Here is a 21,523-nt window from a genome sequence, read left to right as displayed (position 1 = left end):
TGCATCTATATACACATTGTGGGCTATATAAGTTGCAATAAAAGCAGAGGTAAAAAAATTTACAACTTATTCCAGCCTTTCATGGCAAAGGGAAACTACATGACAGTCTTTTGCTCACCCTCACAGTTTCTTCCAGGTCGAGACGGATTGGTGTCCATGGTTGTCTTGCATCTGCACAGGTACGAGCCCATCAAATTGACACACTCTGCAAACACAGAGCAGTCATTCTCGGTGGGAGAAGCACATTCATCCCAGTCTGTAAGACCAAAATCACAACATCAATCAGATAGATGGCCTTCTGGCTGCACTAAGCTAGAAATAATCATAAAGAAGTCTTTTCTTCAGTTTTTGAATTTATGAATGTGTCTATCTTTTCCATCATTTACCTGACAGCCAAGCTCTGAGCAGTGCAGAACACTATCTGTGTTGTTATTCTCTCACATAAAAATCAACCTTTGTCCTTGTAATTTGAAAAATATTTTCTCCTGGTAAAGACTTTTTCTAATATTTTTTTTTAGAATTAAAAATTTATTTGAAGTGTAAAAATACTGTAGGTTTGTACTATAGCTATATCAGAAGCATACATTATACCAAGTTTTGTGTACAGTACCTCCAGATACATCAGGTAATGAACAGGTCTGTTATCACTTGCTCCTTGTAGACAGAATATTAAATAGACACTTAAATCAAATAATCTTCTGCTTCAAATAAAAGGTAAATGCAAGTAACTCCCACGAGAAGCACTCTTCAGTTCATAACAGAGGAAGTGCTAAGGGCAAAAGCTCTTTGTATAAAATATTTTTTTTCAAAGGTAATACTGTAACACTGTGACCCTCTTCTGGTAGTCTCAGAAAAAAAGATCCTGGTTCATCAATGCATGAATATGCTCTAAGGGTGTTCCTTATGTCTAATTTCTGTTGCTCTGAATCAGTCAGAGATGCTTCTTTCACAGAGTTATAGACCTATTTTATTGCTGAGTCTCTTCGTTCTTGAGGGATTTAGATCTGGAGTCTTATATTACCATTCACGCCCTGTTCCATCAAACATGCAAAGGCTGAGTTAATGCTTTGGACATGAATAATCTCAGTGAATCCCACGTGAGCCCTCCCTGTGTGCACTCCCTTGTGCGCGTCTTAACTGCCTCAGGACTGTAAGTGAGGGAGAGCAGAAAACTAGCCTGGAAACTGTGTCTTGGGACAAGTAATTCTGATCAGAGGCTAGAAAATTGTTTTGAATAATGCATTATTGTAAGTGCTTGTTCTGCAAACATGCAGAGATTAATCACTGTGATTATTTCTCCGAAGCAAAGTCCCATTCTAGAAAAAGAAAGCTTGGAGCAGGTGTGTGCATGCGCATACATGTGTTCATCTTTTTGCTTGCAGACAGCCTTCCCCTTTTACTTTCTTCCACCTAATATTTCAATTCTTTTTCCTTTCCTCATCATTAGACAGTGGTTGTATCCGTGATTGTTTCCATTAGACAATTTCATGTGCCTGTGGCCAGCATCTGCCTATTATGTTACAGCCTAAGCCACTTAGAGGGAATACAGAAGTATGCAGGACTGACTAAAGCAACAGCAATGAAAAGTGCTCTCATTAATGCCTTACTATGCTATGAAGTAATTGTGACTCTTCATGGCTTCAAACACCATCTGAGAGATGCTCCCATGATAATTGCCAAATAACTTACATTCACTGGCTCCATTGTCTCTGAGGGTTTCCTTTCTCATCACTCAGCATGGCTTTTTAAGCAAATTTCTTCAACTCTGATGGCCACATTCAGTCATGAATCAGGCCAAAACATTTATGTTGTCTTAGTGCTCACTGGCACTAGTACATCACTCATGCACATACACACCCATACACACTGCCCTTTTTTCCTCTATAACCATTCCATCTCAGCCAAGGTGTGCTCTGTGCTCTCTTTCTGCACTCTTGGCATCTCTCACCTTTCACATTTGGCGAGCACCTTCCACACACACACCCCTCAATGAACAGTCCTATTCCAAAAATTATTAAAAAAACACCTTTGTGTTCACTATGATTACCCATTATACCTGTAAGAGGTACATGCAATGGGTAAAAGTCTGTGAAATGCCTTACCTAATGAAGTTGCAGATACTAAAGGTTTGCATGACTTCACAGAGAACCCTGGAGGAGAAATCCAAAGAAATCACTTTGGATTCAAGGAATCCTGTAACTGAAGACGGTGGCTAAGAGAGTATTAGTGAGAGGCATCATCTACACTTGCTGTATTCTTACACTTCTCCAGGAACTGGCTCCTGGCTGCTACTGAGGACTTGATATTGTGCTAGATGGATCTTGGACCTGACTCAGCACATGTCCCTTTGTCTTTTCTTACCATGCCTCACACAACAGACAGATATTTTAGTGTCTCTGTTCATCATGGCAGTAAGCTTAACAATTTCTGAATCTTCGAAGAGACATGCAATTGCCTCACTCCTTTCAGTTGTGCTATCCCTTCTGACTTCTCATCCTTGCTTTTTTGAAGTTGAATTCCTTGCTCTGCCACTGCCACTAAACCAGGCACACAGCCTTCTGTTGGCCAGGCTCCACAGAGGGTCCAGGTTGCGTTTCTCCACTGGTGCAAGAGGATCTGTGCAGGTTTACTGTCAAAGGGCCCATTCCAGGGCTCTCAGGGGTCAGGAAGAAAAACGGCCCATTATACAGAACTTTCCTTTACGTACTTCATTCCTTCACCTTGTTTTCCACATTTGACTTTAGGAAACTCATGTCAACCAAATGCTTGTTTGGGCAGAACTAAGAAATATCCCCCTTTTCTCTACCCTAAGGAGGAGTGGAGGAGTTGACTGTGCTCCTTGTTAAGAATGGTGCTACTGGAAGCCATCTGGTTTTCTGCAATTAAAGTAACAGTCCAGAGCTATTGCCTTCTTCCTCCTCACTCCTTCAGTCCCAGGATCAATTACATTTGTAAAGTATTTTGGCAGACATCAGCACCTTGCAATTCAGTATCTGCTACCACTGTGATATTTGTAGGCTTCGGGTGCAATTTGTCTCTTCTTGTTTTTTCTTGTCCTGTTCTGCTGAACCCCCACATGCTCTACAAATCCAAAGGGAGTTTTCCCTGATCACAGTAAATAAGCTTCTAAAGGGCTCAATACACTGGGAGAGAAGAATAACCCATTCTGCTACTCTGGCTTTGGCAGCTTTCTGAACTCTGGCTCTGCCAGCTGGGAAACCTGAAGCCAGAACTTGGCCCTTTGAAGATAAAAATGGTGATTACTGAAGATCAAACAAATGCCTAGTTTAACATAAATTCCATGCGTGCTTCTTTAGTCCTGTTCATTGAGAGGACATTTGGGAATTTCTCTGGCTGGATTTCTATAGTGAAGATGTTAGATTTCTTTTCTTAAACCCTTGGCCCAAATACAGCCTCACAGCCCTGAAGTACAAAACTGTGTAGCGGGCATGTGTATCTAAAGGCTACAAATATTCCACAGTAATCCTATCTGCAACTCAGTGTGAGAAAGATACGGCAAACTTCCAACAGCCCGCAAAGAGGAGAGAGAAGAAAATTAATAGGGAAACCACGGGCTTCACTCCTTCTTAAACACAGTGGAAGGAAGCAGTGTCTGCAGGTACCTGGGCACAGCCAATGTTCCTTCATCTGACCCTTCTGAACTTATGGATAAAAACCCATGGAGGAGTTCTCACATCACAGTTTTCCCTCCAACAAACCACATATTTTGTCTCTCTATAAAGTATTTTCCATGAAGAATGCTGGTGATACCATGAGTGATCAAAATACAGACCCTGTTTTCTTGTTTGAAAAAATAATAATAATAAAAATTACCTTCTACTACAGTGTTTTGCTGATCCACCAACAGCACAGAGCCATTGTGCAGGTAGGAAAGCACTGGGGCAAATGTAGAGGCATCAGCTGGGAACTCGGGGTCCTGCACAGTGATTCTGACCCTCGCAAAGACGCTGCCAGCTTGCAGTGATTCAGTCTGCGCTTTCAGCTTCCCAGATTTGTATAAAGCAGAAATGTTGGGTGGAAATGAATTTTCAAGCTGAAAGAAGGGAGAGAAACATCAACAATTAGGAACCCAACAGGAACATCTCCTTTTAAAACAGAACTATGGTGGTACCATTTTAAAAATGTGTGTATGCACAACATAGAAAATGTAAAAAAAAATTTTCAAGGTGTTTCAGAAATCTTACTTTTCGGAGCTTATTGAGGCACAGAGGAGTGTGAATCTCCTTGGTGCACCTAGGTACCCTTGAAAATGGTACCCATCTGATCACTGGTCTTACAAACAAAATTCCATTTCAACTCAAGGGGAGTAAAATTCCTTCTGCCCCTGTTTTCCTGCATCAGAGCTGAATTGGCATGGTAAGTCTGCATGCATCAGACCCTTGATGTTAGTTCTGTATGTCACACAAGCTTTTCATCCCAAGCTTTCTATATACTTACCTCTGCACTCCCAGACACTGGAACTCGGTCATCTCCACTGTCACTGGAGCCGGCTCTGGCTTGATTTTGACTACTACCAACTAGCAGTCCCCCGACAGTCCCCAGGCAGAGTTGGGACACCATGCGCTGGCCAGGGGCCAGCCCCAACAGGCAATCTGTATGTGACCACCGTGCTTTGGAAGACCCAACTGCATGGATGCAGGCTGGTTTGTGGCAGTTGGTGTTCATGCCAGAGAATGGTTCGGGAAATGTTTCATTTACTGGTATGGGCATAGCTTTAGCTCCCAGGGAGTATTTGAAACTAACCAGTCCAAGTCCAGCCTGCAGCCAAGACCAATGATAAAGAAATCTCAGGATGAGAGACAAGAAAAATGGGGGTGGATAACGTCAAGAAAATGTGTTTAAGACAGCCCCAGCTTCGAGGGAATATCACAATTACATCATGGTTGATTACCAAACCAGTAAGTAAACACATCAGTTGAACAAATGGTGTTACTTTCAACATTAAAACTGTCATACTGCTGGCAATATTTGAGCTGTGCAGGAGTTGGAAGTTTTATCTTACATCTCTAGAAGGCATCTCCTTGCCTTTTGTTCCTACATACACCTCAAAGCACACCTTTGAGCATGCAATGCAGAGCCACAGATCGACACAGCTTTGTTCCCATTCAGACAAAGTTTGCTCCAAAAATTCCTACAAACAAGCTGTTTAACTGGTCTAAGCTCACATCAGGGTGGAGAGGCGAGAAAGAGAGAGAAGTGAGAGGGGTATGTTGCGCTCCCAAATACCCAAGGAGGCAGAAGCACACAGATGGGCAACGCTTCTTTTCCCTCCTAACCCCATGATGCCAATTAGGTCTGCAATAGTCTCAGAGAAGGTTCACTCACAAAAATCTTCCTGCACAACAACAGTGAACAATTTGAAGCTATGGGAAATAAAACCATGTCAGGAACTTCAGCTTGCAATTTCTCATGAGCAAATCCCTCTTCCGTGCTGTCTTTGAAAGTATAACTCCATTACTGGTTTTTCGCATCAAATTTATATTCACGTATGTTTATGGATCACCCTTTGTTTTGGGAAAGTGTCGGTTTGGATGGAGATCCCAAGTGCTCTCTACGGGCCCTGCTGTCTACAGCAAAACTGCAAGAGATTGCTGTGTCTGAAATGTCCCCCCTGCCTGGGAAGCTGAGAGCTGGTAATAGGCTTCATAACTCAAGTTTCGTTTATGGTTGTTTACACCTGAACATGGACAGTGGCTATATGTGTGCATGCAATGAATGGGGCTGCAGAAGAAAGCCTGACACGGTCACTCTTCCTTAAAGAAGAATGAGCTTTGACAGCAGTCAGACATTTATTGAGGAGACAGCACTGAAATGAATGTCAGCAGTGTCATTTCAACAATCCATTAAAAAGCCTCAAGTCAATTTAGTGTGTGTTTATTGCCTAACTAAAGATCCAGGGAAAGGAGTCCCTGTTGCATGCCTGCATTTTTAGTTCCTTTACTCTTCGGTAAGGGAAAACTCTCATTGGCTCAATTGCTAATAAGGCCAAGGGCTTGATCTGTCTAGTCAGTTGAATTTTGTTTTAATTATAAAGAAAGGTCACAGGAAATAGTATGATTTTCAAGGGATATTTCAGCCAGGCATAAAATCCTCTATTACATTAAATAAATTCCAAACTGGAAAAAAATGTATTACCTACAGATATTCTAGCATTACCTCTGTAAGCAATAGTCTTGAAAATTCCTTATATGCTGAACTGCTGGCATTATGGAAATCATCAGTGAAGTTGTAGTTGAGAATCCTCATAGTAACACCAAATAACTTGGCCTCTATAGGACACAATATTTAAATATTATTTTTATATTAAAAATACAATATTAAAACACACACTGAAAAAGCAGAAGAAGAAAGGATTCAGTCAAAATTGATGAACCCAAACCAAAATCTGAGATGATGGAAGGAGAAGGGGGGGAAAAGTTGAGAGAGTTTGGTATTAAACCAAGAAAATAAAGCAAATATTCCACTACAAGCTTGCTATACATAGAGGAGCTGCACTTACATCAGGTCCATAAAGATATTTAGGTGCCTAACTGCAACTGCACGAGAACTGGGTATACACATATCCCTGTGGACCTGACCCTACGTAACTCCTGCATTTCTGTTACACCCAGGGTTGAATTGCCTGTGAACTCAACTTTGGCCCACCACTTAGAATTACTGGTTTTTTCCTCATCTTGGTAGCATGGATAGTAAATATATTCTTAAACTGGAAACAATAACAAAAAACAGTGCATGCCACTTCTCTGCCTGGTAAACCCTGACAGATAACACACAGAGAACATAAGCCAAATCCAAGAGCCAAGGAATTTATAACCACTTTAACCTGTATAAACAATCTGAAGCTGTTACTCTTTGGACTGATCTTTGGAAAACTTTTCTTTTTCTCAAGGGCTTCAACTTCATACTCTGAAGTTCAGCCCTCTGTTTCCATAACCACTAGACCTCCTACTTACCCTCTACAAAGGGAGTAATTTTCTTCTGCCCTAACCTAGAGTCATCCCTCATCTGATCAAAGCGAAGGCTCTTATGGATAAACATAAACAGCAGCATTCTCACTGTGGCCAGTATTAGATGGTTCACTGCCTGCTTTGCTGAGAAAATGGGGAGATATTTATTTATTTATTTGCATGAACGTTTAGGAAATAATTTAAGGGTAAAGGAAAAGCAAAATTATGTTTGATCAACACACTAGAGACTCGGGGAGCTAGCATCACTAGCTAATTGAACAACATTATGCAGGTACTCTGCTGGCTTCCTTACACAGCCTTTGTTATTCCCTTTAATCTTGGTCACTCTCAAATATTAGCTGAATCTGGCCTTCCTCAGGGCACTCTTGTTAGCTCAGCTGAACCCTTGACAAACGAGCTGACTGGATTTCTCACTGGCCATGGCCATCAACCAGGAAAAATGGGACCTGATGGGAGATGGGTGGCAGCAGAATGCAGTGGTAGGCACAAAAAAAAAAAAAAAAGTATTAAAGTTTATCCTGGTATCTGTAATAGTTTGAGTCAGGTCCAGCACTACTTTATGAACTAAAGCTGGAGTTCTGCTGCCTGATAGTCCAGGTTGCGTAAATGCTGGGGTAGAGAAGAAGTGCTAAAGGGGTTGGGAAATGGAGATTGGCAAGGACAGAATGGATCATCGTTGAACTGCAAGGGGATGGGGGAGTGCAGGGAGAGAGAGAGAATGTATATATATTTTAAAGTGACTATTTACCTGTTTTAACATTTTGATGAGAGGTGCTGGTTTTTCCACAGGTTTCATAGCTGATCTCTACTGAATACATCACACCTGCTTCCAGTTGAGACACATCCATTTTCATTTCCTCTGTCTTCAGGTTTTGTACAATCTCTTTACCCTTGAACACTTGGACTTGGAAAGTATGGTTCAGAGTAGAAGTGACATGCCAGGACATTTCAAAACTGTTGCTGGTAACACTGAAGATTCGGTGGTTTGTAAGTGCAGAGGGATCTATTGCAGTCCCAGGAAGAATGGTCACAGAAAAAGGAACATTTCACCTTTAAAGTATTGTGCTATCCTAAATCCATTCTAGATAAGCACTTTGACAATCAACAGGGGAAGCTCCTCTTTACATTATGTCAGGACAGCATCTGCCCCTTTCACACTACCAGGTCCCTTCACACATGAACTATCCCATGAAAGTAATTAATTTGGTGTTTATGCTTTTTATTTCTTTTTACTGTACATATTTGTGTTGAATCTCTAGTAACACTAATAATCAGCCAGTGAGCTACAGGTTCACGCAACAGGAACAAGTTTGCAGTAGTGGATGTGTGTACTCTGCATACACTGACAGCAGCTTCGCCTCTTGTCACTTCAATCATCAAAATGCACCTCTTCAGGAAAAGGCTGCCTTGATTTGTGCTTGGAAAAAACCCACAGCCCCCAGTTTACAGAGGCTGGAGGATAAATGGTGGGAAGTGTTTCACCTATTTATGCCACTCTAATCCAGTGCAATCATTGTCATGCCAATGGGAAAAGGCAAGATTCTTCAGAGATGATTCCTCTCCTTAAGGGAGGAGGAGGTGTCTAAATGGGATTAATAGGATTAATTGCCCTCCAGCAAAGCCAGTCTGCCTCCACCAACTAGAGAGAGAGAGCCGAGACTAGACACCTCTCCTGTAGACAGCTGGGGTCAGGTGGGATGAACATCAACCCCCACGCTAACCTAGAGACCATGGTATGCTGCTGTCACAACTTCAATTCTTTCATGCTAAGGGTTAGCCTGAGGAAAAGCTTGCTTTCTTAAATTGTTTCAATAGAAAACAATTGTTTCCAGGACTCTGAGCTAGGTGGCTGTCAAACACCCCCAAAGCCACACCACCCCTGCACTACAGGGCCTTCAGTTTAATTCCCCCGGCTGCAGCTTGGATCAGAAGTTGCAGATGAAGGACCAAGAAAATGCAGCCTGTCTCTCTGAACTAGGCAAAGAACTACTCTAAAGATATTTCCTCCCACAAGAGGAACAGGATGTTGTTAGATGGATTGTGATAAATCTTGCCTGAAAGGGCTGAAGTCACGCATACAGAGACAAACCTACCGGGGTCTGCTCCCACTGTGGTCCCTCAGACAGCTATAATGCATAGCAGGGACAGTATTCACAAAGACTGCCTCCCGTGTAGGGTAGCTGTGGCCAGCCTCCTTGACTCATGTTCCCCCCCCAGCACCTTCACGGACTCGAAAGCAAGAGACCCGCATCCCGGTGGTGTGACCAGGAGGAGCTCCTGTGGTCAGTAACAGAACCTCCCCTACCTTATTCCAGGACAAGTCTGGGGCATGCAGCTGGGTCCAGAGCAAGTGAGTGGTACTGGCCCCACACCAGCCCTCTCCGGCACGCTGCCCATGCTGGAGGATTATCCAGCACAAGCCCTGTGATGGGATTTGCCCTTGAATGGCTCACCAGGCACAAGTGGCTCAAGCAGCCCAGTGCAGCCACCTGTACTGCCAGAAGGCCAGCTCCCTTCAGTAGCCATGGGGATAACAGTGGGGCTTCTCCAGTGGTCACTCAGCACCACAGCTCCTGATCTGAAAGTCCTGTTAGGGAAGTGTCTGTCTTTCCATTTTCATAGGTGGAGATTCACTACCAGCCTTTGTGAAAACCCTCTTGTAACTCAACTAGCCCCAGGAAAAAAGGATCAAAGAGTGGCTGAATTAAAAGCAAGACAAGATTCATTCAAATCCAAGGTTACTCACAGCATCCAGCATCTGTAGATTTGTTAGTTATGGACAAGAGGCTTGAATTACTTATAGACAGGGAGCTGTTGCTAGTGTTAATGGGTTCTAATGCTGAACTTGGAGTAGATGCTGCCATGTCTAGAATAGAAATAATATTATCGAAGAGTTAAAGTATTCCTAACAAAGAAAACCCAAAATAATACCGTTCATGCTTTCTGTAGCTGAAAAGCAGTAATAGAAGTAATATAAATAGAAATTAAAATAAATGTATTATCATATCATAAAAGCATAAAGTAATACATTATCTTAATTTTTGAGATTAAAGGATTGTGAAATTGTTTTCTAACTAAAGCATTAAATGTGCAAGCACTTATTTGTCTCATTAACTTAAAGCTTATTAGCAGGCCCATTGATGGCTGTGGGCTGTAAGTACATGCCTCTATGTTCTGCTGAACTGGTACCACCAAGTATTACTTCCCCTGGTGCCAAACTCCAGCTGCCTCCAGCAGAAGACTCAGAGACAGTGTAGCAGCTCAGGGTGGGATTATACAACCACCGAGTCCTAGCTGCAGTCACGCAATCAGAACGGGAAGGAGGCACTGTGTACAAATAGTGTCATTAACTGTATTTTCCCAGGAGGCTGGGGAGCTGTACTGACAAAGATTTTGCTCTAAGAAGCAGTCAAGGTCTGACACTAGAGGTTTTGGCAGGTGACTGAGGACAGCTGAGGGTGAGACAGGAGAAACAGCAAGGAAATGTGATACAAATAAACTGCATTTTGATCAGAAATAGCTAACAGCTGGCTTACGTGGTGTCTTCTCCCAACAGCAGGAGAAGGGGCACTGCATGCTCCAGAAATCTTTGTCTTGCAGGTGATGTCTGCAATGGACCACAAAGGCCTGCAGAATCTTTCTCAGTATTTCCCAAGGTGAGACCTGCATTTCTTACCTTCCATTCTTCGACTCAGCTGGTGAGGGATGACATCTGCCTGTTCACGCTGAGGGTTACAGCGGTAATAACCCTCCAGATTCACACAGGTGTTTTTCTCAGGACAAGCATTGAATTCAGCATAGGAACATTCATTGACATCTAAGAAGAGAAACACACCTTGTACAGGTATTGATAAAAGCATCAAGCTTGATTTGCAACGTGTGTGTAGACCAGGCTCTGGATACGATAAATGCAGTGTAAATCTGCAGTAACTCTGCTGAAGTAACTCTGGATGTATCTGGGTGCAATGAAATCAGAGCACTGCCCTTCCCCAAAACAGTTATAACCCGATCGCTTTTTACTCCAACTCTTTGGAATGAGAGGACAGTTAGTGGCAGCTCCTGCTTCCAGTTGCAGGATGTCATCCAAAGCTAAGAGGTGTCAGCAGCAGGAGCAAGATTTACCCAGTGATTTCACTGAAAGTTGGACTGAGTTTTCAAATGTAAACACAGAATAAGAAGTAAATGACAGTGGTGCTTATGGATGCATTTCGTGAGTGAAAATGTTCAGATAACTACACAGTACTAAGTCGACTAAAATAATTTAAACCAAATATATTTAAATATTTCACTAATATTTTAAAATAAAGTAGTAATACAATATAGTAATCAATAGGCTATAAATATGACTTGTTTGATGCAAGTAACACATTTCTATAAAAACAGTGTATCTGCTTCCCAACAAAACACTTTTTTTATGAGCCTGTTTCATACAACTAATGATTGTGCTACAAATACGGACACCTTTGCTTTTTCATCTGAAGATGGGCTATGATATTAGGAGAAAGAAAATTTAGTTGAGGAATTGGGAGTATCCCCCTCCAAACTATTCACTGCAAAATAATTATTTACTACAACCCTCTCCATCTATAATGGAAACGTTAGGGCCATATTTGGAAAGTTTACAAGGTCTGCTACGGTATTTTTGAAAGCACATTAGTTCTATAGTCATATAGATGAAATCCCAAGTGAAGAGGGATGAACCCCCTAAAAAAGCTTCCCCCCCGTGACAGGATTATAACAAATAACCTTGCACTTCTGTGTCAATTACTTCATATGTGCGCTTCACAATGTCCTTCAGAGAAGAAGAAACCTCTGCTAGCGGAGCTGGCTGGTACAGTCCGATGAGAACCTGGGAGGCCACTGTCCCAGCATATACTTCTGCACGATTGCTCTGGATATGGTGCACAGAGGCATTCAAGGGCTGTAATGCACCAGTAATCTGGAAATGGGGAAAAACAATTCAGTATCTTGTTCCTTTCTCAGCACAGCTGTATACCAATGAGGCATATCTTATGCAAAGATTATCATCATAATCTGAGCATAGAAAGAACCAATTCAGAAAGCATAGCAAAGTGGCATCATTTAGGTCTGTATTTATGCAAGGTGAGCTCTTCTTACTATCACATTTCACCACAGAGTTATGGTATAATGCTGCCAAGCTAAGGCAGGTGTGGAGCTGCAAGTCGGGTTTCAAATGCTTAGGCAGGAGTATGCAACCCAGGAAGATATGGGAAAAGTAACGTTGGTTTGTAGTGTTTAATCATTACATAAACAAACAAAATAAACATTACAAAATCACAATAGAAAGAATATACATTAGACATGCTATTACAGTTCATCTGTAATAAAGCTGTCCAACACTTCTCACTTTAAGCAGCTAAAAAGACTGCTGGCAAAGGAAATAGAAAGAAAAAGAAGAAAAGCAATAGACTGAGGAAGAAGGGACTAAGAGTCACAGAAAGACCCCAGGACTGATCAAGCCATCACAACTGTGAGTCAGGAATGAGGGAAGGGACAGGGTGGTGGGCTGAGCATTACAAGTCAGTGGAGCAGACAGGGCCTGGAAGACATTCCTCTAAACAGCAGCTTATTGCAAAGCTTCCGTTTATATTTCCTATTTCTGGTGTGTCTGACTTTTCCAGAACTTGATTCAGACCAAGATATAAAAGTCTTGGTACATCATTACCCTCTACTCCTCTATACAACATCAGGACCAGGGTTTCTCGCTTTTTTAGGGTATGAGGAGTTCAGGTAGGAGGAAGAACTACACACATGCAACATCCCCATGCTACTGCTACTATTTCAGTTCCCCTGCGTGTCAGTCCTAGCTGATGATGGGAGAAGGGTTTTCTTTGCTACTTGCCCACCCCCAGCTTGAAACTGGGGAGAAGTTAGAAATAAAAATGGAGGTAAATAGGGACCTGCCCTCTTAGGTATCTTTCAAAGACCACATCCAAGCGTGGTTTTCTCCATGGCATGGTGATATGTACTAGGGAAATGCTTTGGGTTTATGGCCTGGAAGGTCTCTGTCCTAGTTCATCAATCCATTTCTAAAGACCACTGAGAGGACAGAGCAAGACCTTCTGTGCAAGCATGGCTTTAGTTTGCAACCTAATTCTTCCTGCAGACACTCCTGTGCCTCATGCCTCTGCTAGGGCTGTTTTTCTTGGTTGCCTTGGACTCTTCCCACCTGCTGTGTTATGGATAGAGAGATGCGCTGCGCTGCTGTTGCACAGCCCTGAATGTGTTGTTTACAGGCTGCCCAGAGAGGTTGTGAAGTCTCCTTCTCTGGAGACATTCAGAACCTACCTGGACACAACCCTGTGCAACCTGCTGTAGGTGAGCCTGCTTTAGCAGGGGGTTGGACTAGATGATCTCCAGAGGTACCTTCCAACCCCGACCATTCTGTGATTCTGTGATTCTACTGCTTTGGCCACTGCTAATCTATACACAAGTCAGAGCCTTGGTCCTACAGCAAAAGCAACACCCTGCTGTCTCCCCCAGCCCTGCTCCTCTGGCAAGAATGACCACAAAATGCCCTTGATCCAAGACACAGTCGCCTGCTGTAATCCTGGGTTTTCACAGCAAAACTTCTGGTGTTGCCGAGTCCACCAGCCACGTAGGTCCCAGTGCCGTAGATCAGGTTTGTCTCTTGAAAGGTTTAATTCAAAACTCCTTATCATAAAGCATCACACTTTGCAGGTCTTGAAATCTGGACCCAGTCATAGGCCAAAAGCTGAACTGAGACAGAGCTGGAGCAAGCATCATTTAAGCAGGAAAAAGCCCTATACTTCTTGTCTTTAAAGACATATATACTATATGTCTTTAAATTGCCCTTGGAAGAGACCTTAAAAATTTACTAAAGAAGCTGATAAATCAATATTAATTGAGCTGCTTGAAGATCATCTGACATTCAGTAATTAGGAATAAATTAGTGCCATAAAGCATGATCTGACAGAACAAAGAGGGAGCGACTGGCTGGCAAGGTTATGCCCAGCACAGAGGGCTATGAAACAAGTGGTGGTTACTGAGTAACAGGAACATGGATGCAACAAGCAACACACAGGAACGTTTGCGTTTGTACATACCATGGAGTGCAAAAGGCGTGAGTGATTCAGAAGGTAGGAATCCACTCTAATTAATTCATTAAAATCCATTTTCACAAGCACTGTCACATTGTACCAGAATGTCCTTCCTGAAGCGTACAAAATAAAACAGCCAAGTCATCTGAGGTCTGATGCTATAGAAAGTGACAGAGCTATAGGAACACTCTGAAGCTTTAACTTGGCAAGTATGAAGGGCCCACGTACAGCCATCAGTTACAGCCTCGTTCGCCATATGCCGCAGGCAGCAGCACCAGTGAAGGAGAAGCAGCCAAGGAAAGTACCTGCAGTACTCACGCACCGTTTAGTTCTCATGGGTGCAAGTGCTGAAGCTGAGTATCCTGGAATTGATCCAGAGCAGATTCCCATATTCGTTTTCTAAAGAGCTATGGTAACAGTTTTCCTGCCCATTCCCACCCTCAGAAGGAAAAATTAAGCATATTTCTATTAGAAGCAGTCTTAAATTTATCAGTAACATACCCTCTGGCATTGGATCCACACAGCCTGCTCCTTTGGATGAGTTGCAGCATTTTTTAAGCCCTGGACATTCAGTATCAAACGTGCAAGGATAATCACATGTTTCCATATTCTCCATTGGACAAATACCAGGTCTTGAGGCAAATACACTGGATCTATTGAGTGCTAAGTAACAAAAACATTTCTGAGAACAAAAATATAGAAAATAGTTTCCAAAAAATTGTGCTATTTAATTTTAACAAACACCTCCTCCTCATTTTAGAAGCACATCTGTTCTAAGGTTTTCGTGTGGAGAAAACAGGAGCCTAAAATACCATTATTTCATTTTAAGAGTGTAAATATTCTCAGAATTTTCTCTTGTTCATGACATTCTTGTTACAGAAATTTTGAACTTATAATTTTCCATTAATAATTATGGGTGGATGGATAGATAGATAAGTTTCTAAATGTGGAGGCACTGAAGCACTGCAAAACAGAAAATGTGCCTGATGTCAGCTATGACTAATCCAAAGAACATATAATGATCAAAAGAAACAGGTAATGTCTGGGCTAGAAATCGGGAGGTTTTATTTAACCTTTGGTTGTGACAAAGTTAACCTTTAGTTATAGTGATTGAAGATGTCACATGAGAGTGGAGGCACAATGCTGTTCTCAGGTACAGTTAAGGGGGTTGCACAGAGGGACAGCAGAGCAGACCCGAGCCCGTGGTCTGCAGCCTGGCAGCACTTGCTCCGCATCAGCCAGCCGCCCTGGGAGGCCAGCAGCCCACGCCAGGCAGCCCTGAGGGCGCAGCTAAGGCAGAAGGTTACTGCTTCCCAAGCCAAGGGCAGACAGTGGTCCTGGCTCAATGCCCCCACGTACCCTTCTCCGGAGGAAAAGAGAAAATACTTCTAAGCTCTACGAACATTACTTTCATCCATGCTCTCAAACGTAACTCCAAGTAAGGCTCAGCTCTGGTCTTCCCAATCAACCTAAAAGATTTCTCTTTTCCATTCATTTTGCACCTACAAACTCTTGATCCATTACTGATCAATTAAAGCCAGCCAGGAGAAAAATAAAAATGATTGTTGCAACAGAAACAGGTTGTTGTGCAGGAAAACCACACTCAGCATGATAAAATCCATAGCAAATGAAAGGTCCATAGCAAACTATAAATCTATCATGAACCATCATTTCTGTGGGTTTACAATTTCCATTATCCCAAGACTCTGAATAATAGTAAATCTGAGGTTGCCAAGAAGCAGAAGGGAATATTGAATCGAGGACTTTTGGCCTCAGCAAAGTAACCTTCTTAAACAGGCAAATGGTCTTGATTAATTAAGATTTAGCCTAAATCTATGTAACTTGCTGCCACATGCACATTCCAGGTCTCCCTCTCTGCCAGTCCGTGGAAGAGTAGAGGCTATTGCAAGCAGAGAGCCTCAGCTTTTCAGCCCACTCCTTAACAAATCTCATTTTTAGTACTCCAGATCCCAAGCTCAATCTACAATCCAGGGACTGGGCTCAAAATATGGCATACAAAACTCAACATGTATAATTCTCAGCCACTTCTGCAGCTGGACATACAGTCATATTTGCAAAAAGAAATAGACTGTTAAGACCAGTGGTTTTAAGACTATGGTCTGTGTCTTTTTGGGGGCCCAAAGTGTGCTTGTCAAGGGTCTCTGAAAGGTAATTAAGAAAAGTGAGCATAATTTAATGACAGGAGTCCACACCTCCACTGAAAAATCTGCCAAATCCCACAAACTGGAGAACAGGGAAGGCCCTGAATTGAGATCTCTCAGCAGCACACAGGTTACTTGCACATGTATTTTAAAAGATTTGCATGCAGAATACATGAGACAGCACTTTCCCACACTGATTTTTATAGTATTTGATACAACGTGTGTGTATACTTTGTGTGCACACAGTCACCGAGCACATGCTTTAACAGTGCTGTGAGCATCTTTCAGGTTGGTGTTAGACCCACAGGAGCTCTGGGGAGCAAATTAGGAAACTACCCCCACTCCCAGCCCCAAAGGATGGCTGGCTGCCTTACAGGGAGACGGACTTTTTCTGCTGCCTAATGCAGCCTACCTAGTGTGGGCCCCTTCATGCCTGCAAACCAAGGACCCTTGCCCTCCTTAGTCTTCCCCAGGACCAATACTGCCTCCAAAGTTCATTTAGAGTTGTAGACCAAGGTTTACAGTAGGAAGACAAGCAAAAAAAAAAAAAAAAAAAAAAATCCAGCCTTGTGCAATCTTACTCAAGTTACTTCTGGGTCCAGAAAGTCCCAGTAGTCCTGTTCTGCTTCCCAGCAGGAACCTCTGCTACTGGCTCTGGGGCTGGCACTACGGGTCATTCCCCCAAATGGGTCCTACTGCTAGAAAACCTCTTCCTGATTTCTAGTCTAAAGCCACAGTAAGGTGTGAAACAGCCTCAGTTGCCCTTAGATGAGTCTCCCACACATTCCCAGTCTCACACGATTGCTCCATCCTGGCCTCCTGTGCAGGGAGGCTAAGCAGCCTCTCACACTGGGAGCCTGCACAAACATGAGCGCCAAGGGATTTCCCTGCGTTAGTAGGTCACCAGTGATCCTTGCTATTCAAACCAGGTGGATCTTGGTAAGCTGGACCCAAGCATGCAAATGCCCCCAGCTCTGAGATTCAGGTACAGTTCAAGCAGGTTTGAGGTTCAAAGCAGCCTTTTTTTCACCTAGGTCTTTCTTTTTTTGGCATGTTTAACTGCAGTGTAAAAGGTTTAATGAGTCACATGCAATCTCAGAAAACACTACTGAATCAATGGCCATGCTAGCCATTTGCCAAAAATCAAAAGGTCATAATTTTCAGATCAGCAGAAACAGAGATGGATTCACATCACATTTCTGCCTAATTGTACCAGATGCACTTTGAAAATTCAATTTATACTCTCCACTTCAATCACCTTGGGGACAGTCACCTACCGAGCAACACTGCCAGCACTGGGGAGCAAGCCAGCTAACTCCTCTGTCAGCTGGATAAAGTATAGGCTTTTCTCCTTTGTTATTTGCATAAACATACAGCAGAAGAAATGCAGCACCCAGCACTTAGCAACAAAAGGTCAGTTACCAGCATGCCCATGACAGCCACTGGGTCTGCTGTGACCACAGGATGGGGGGATCCCCCAGGACATAGATGCTGAGGGACACCACAAGCTCAGCCATAACCCCCTTCCTCTCCCTCCTTCCACCTGGAGGGGACAGGTTTCATCCAGAGGGTGTGACAGAGACAGGGACCAAAATCCTGCATTCATCCCAGGCATCAGGAGGTGGAGACAAATCTATGAGATTATAGAAAGAGCTCCTGGCAAAACCTATTACAAAGGCAGAACAGCAGTTTTCATCATATTACCCTGTTTTCAGGGTCTTTGAGCACTGCTAGACTGCTTGCTCAGATGGGTATTGTCCATCCTGATTGCCTGACCGGGAGTTAATGGAGAGCAGTGTCAGGATGTGCTGTTTCCGCATCTGACAAATATTTAACACCCCTCCCTACAAAAAGCCATATCATTCACTAGAACATATTCAGGAGCCATGGACTGAAATTCAGCAAGGAAGGAGCTGTTGGATGATGGAGGAACATGGCCTTCAAAGCACAAAATCAGTCTGTGCATGCTTAGAAGAAACTTAATGAAATGTAGGCACTGCCACTTCCAAGGGGTTCATCCTGCCGGCAGCACCATGACGTGGCCACGCTCTGCCCTGTCGGTGCTCACACCGGCAGTCAGTGGAGGGCCATCAGGGACCCATGGTGAACCCACAGCTCGGACTCGGACGTGGCCGTAGATACCCCTGCTCCCCCTGGGGCTAATGTGGTCAAGAAAGGCAAGAGGTGAGTAACTGAATGGAGCAGATAACTTGCAAGGAAAGACTACTAAAAAGGTTGGGATTTTTTGCTGTGGAGAGAAGTAGGCTGATCAAGGTTTACAAAATCCCAGAGGCAGAGGGTAAGGTGAAAGTGGAGCTGATATCCACCAGAGCCACAGTAATGAAATGGGTAGAAGCACACGCTTTACCCAAATGGGTGTGAACTTCTGGAATTTGTCAGTGTGGGGGTGTGAAGGCAGACAGCTTCGGTGGGCTCACACAGGGGCAACTCCCGGACAGGAGTCCATAGGCAGGCACCATGAGGAATGGGCAGGGACATACCCTCCGACACCTGTAATCCCATTTCTGCAGCTGCTGAGGGCACACAAAAGACCCAAACTACAGGGCAGCCAGAGACATCTGCTTGTGGGTGAGGTCCCGTAGGGCATCTTGGCACCTTCCCACCCCAGGCTGACGCTGCAGTGCTGCCCACATGCCCCATGCGGTGACGCTGCTGTCCCATGGCTTTCTGGTGACAGCCCATGCAAGGAGGGGCAGCTGTGCCACTGCTCCCCACTGATCTGGTTGGGCTCAGCAAGCAAACATCTGCATGCAGGCTCTGAAAGGTCCCAGCCCTGCGGAGGAGCTACCTGGGCACCTAAAATAAATAGGGTGTGTGTGTGTTATTTTACAGTTGTTTTCTGAAAACCTTAGGGAGTTATGCACACAAAGCATACTCTGATTAGAGTGTGGCCTTAACATTGCAAATCAAGCACTCTCAAGTTAAGAAACTCCAGGATTAAAGTTTTGGGGGCTTCTTGTTTCAAGGTATTTTTGTGTATGTCTGCTTAAAAGAAACAGCCTTCATTACATGCTGATGCACTCCTTTGCTCTCTAGCTGGGGATCAAGCAGGGTTAGATGGCAGATAAGGAATCTCTCTGGTTTCATCTTACGCAATAAGGTAGAAGGCAGGCAGCTAACCGGTCACAGGGAGAAGTAACCCTACCAGTGCTTCAAGCAGCTGGAAACAAGCCTGGAGAATTGGACCCTGTCTTTACCTTAAAAAAAATACCCTGCAAGGTGCTGGGGAAGTTTTGCACAACAAACTTAAAACAACCTTTCAGAGCCGTGGGTTTCACAGGTCCAGGAACATGACCAGCAGCCCTGGGACCTGCTTAGCAACTGGGGGGCTGCTCACAGTCACCATCAAGGACATGGGGCTCTACACTCCAACCACACAAACTGTTAGAGGCAGCACTAAGCACTCTGAAAATCAAAATCAAAATAAATTTAAGAAAAAATTAAAACCACGCGCTAGGTGTCTTAGAGTGGGCACACAAAATGGTTTGATCTCATTTTCTCTGCAGTTCGGCTGCCCAGCTCTGAAGAACAGAGAACCTCCTTCCCTTCCCACAGGCTGCAGGAAGACAAATATCGCTGTCTGTGAATTGCCCCAGGATTCACCTCAAGAGGTGATAAATAATTCTGTATTCAGAGAGAGGCGCGGCAGGGCACTGCACCACACAGGGACCGCAGAGGCCAGGGTGGCACACTGCTGAGGAGCTCCTTAGAGGGGTTCCATCATCCCTGAGCACCTCAGGGAAATGTGGTCCTCGGGCAAGGCAGCACTGCATCAGGTAATCAGAAGAGTTTATTACTCGGCATGCATAGGCACAAAGAGAGGAAACAAAGGTTGTTTTATTTAATTCGAACTTTAGAATTAATTCTAGCACGTCCTAACTTTTAGATATTTAATTTTTTTTATTTTATTTCAAAATGTTAAAGTTGTTTGTGTGTGCATGTGTAATGCTATCCTCAAGTGATTGACTGGCAACTAGTGAGAACTCCCAGAACAACCTGACTAATGATCTAAACATTTTTTCCCAACAGTAAAGAAATAAGAAAAGCAGGACCTGCCATATCCCTGGCAGGGGTAAATGTTTCCTTCTAGAAAGAAAGGGTGTGGCCAGGAGCAGGTTGCTGTGAAAGGTCATGGAGACCTTTCCACTCCTAGCAGGATGGAGAGCATGCCAGCATGGATAACGTCAAAGAAGAAAATAACAGTAGTTCAACAGTGTGCTGTGCAGTAATTTCAGCATTTCCAGTTTCTCTTCTCATCATTTATTTAAGACTGTGTCTAGACAGTGCATTACCATTCACCGAGTTTATGACTAATGCCCTGAAAAGCAAAGATACCGGAATAATGTAAACACAGAAATCACCTAGAAGCCATACAAATCCTTTTATGGTTTAAAATATTCCCAATTTAACTTTGACAGGAAAAAAGAGTCAAGATGACCACAGTATTTCATGGGCAAACTTGCCAGGAGTGCCTATCAACAATGTGGCAAGGGCAGAGTAGAAATTCTGTAGCTAAGCTTTACAAGAGATTTACAGATTTGTTAATGTTAGATGAAATAAGCTCATCAAGAGCTCTCAAGCCTAAAATATCCCTAGAGATGCTTTTAAAAGGCATAGAATTATACTGAGAAAAAATATTTAAAGTCTTACCAGGCTGCCTTTCTTTTCCACCCAAGAAGATGGTCTTGATTTTCAGAGGTTCTGAAACACCTTGAAAATCATGATCACTCGTAGTTTCTTGTGCAAATAGAGACAACTGGAACTAGCCAGTGACTCTTCAATGTTTAGCTCACACAGCTATTTCCTTGTACTACAGAATTAAAAAAGCAATTTTCTCCAATTGGTTCTCAGTCTTGTAATTTGATAAGTATGTGCATACATGTATGCATATGCATGTTTATCAAAAATACCTTACTGAAGTAACTTTTCAACTATAATTAGATCTACTGGAGATTTTCCCATGTGGAACTGATGCTTGGAAAGTACAGATGATCAACAGCAGGTCCTCTACCCGTCTGAGAAGACTGCCTGGACACACCATAACCTGCAGGTCAAGTTTTGCACTGGCTGACACTCCACAACAGCCACAGAGCCAAACAATGGCAGGATACAATAAATTAAGAATTATGTGTATCTAATTATGCTTTCATTTCTCTTCTTTAGCAAATCATTTTAAGAACAAGTGCAACACAATGACCACTTCTGTGTTTCCATCTTTCTGTTAAAAGCATTTTCCTGCTAGACACAATATTCTACTGGTAACTTTTGA

The 21,523-nt window shown here is 43.2% G+C and overlaps 1 protein-coding gene across 1 annotated transcript in view; it reads right to left on the bottom strand.

Annotated features, from left to right (window-relative positions):
- The window catches only part of UMODL1 (uromodulin like 1), a 93,354-nt gene that overhangs the window by 44,124 nt on the left and 27,707 nt on the right, over nucleotides 1-21,523 (bottom strand). Inside the window, exons 3-11 of the mRNA XM_080376693.1 lie at nucleotides 14,573-14,734; nucleotides 14,078-14,184; nucleotides 11,736-11,928; nucleotides 10,666-10,806; nucleotides 9,736-9,855; nucleotides 7,738-7,992; nucleotides 6,178-6,290; nucleotides 3,835-4,054; nucleotides 119-256 (exon numbers count right to left, since the gene is read on the bottom strand). Of these exons, the coding sequence (XP_080232819.1) occupies nucleotides 119-256; nucleotides 3,835-4,054; nucleotides 6,178-6,290; nucleotides 7,738-7,992; nucleotides 9,736-9,855; nucleotides 10,666-10,806; nucleotides 11,736-11,928; nucleotides 14,078-14,184; nucleotides 14,573-14,734 (1,449 nt within the window). The remainder of the gene's footprint in view (nucleotides 1-118; nucleotides 257-3,834; nucleotides 4,055-6,177; nucleotides 6,291-7,737; nucleotides 7,993-9,735; nucleotides 9,856-10,665; nucleotides 10,807-11,735; nucleotides 11,929-14,077; nucleotides 14,185-14,572; nucleotides 14,735-21,523) is intronic.

The sequence above is a fragment of the Falco punctatus genome, assembly GCF_963210335.1.
Source record: "Falco punctatus genome assembly, chromosome: 2".
Taxonomy (NCBI): domain Eukaryota; kingdom Metazoa; phylum Chordata; class Aves; order Falconiformes; family Falconidae; genus Falco; species Falco punctatus.
Note: the sequence above shows the minus strand (reverse complement) of the source record. Positions and strands in the feature narration are given on the sequence as shown.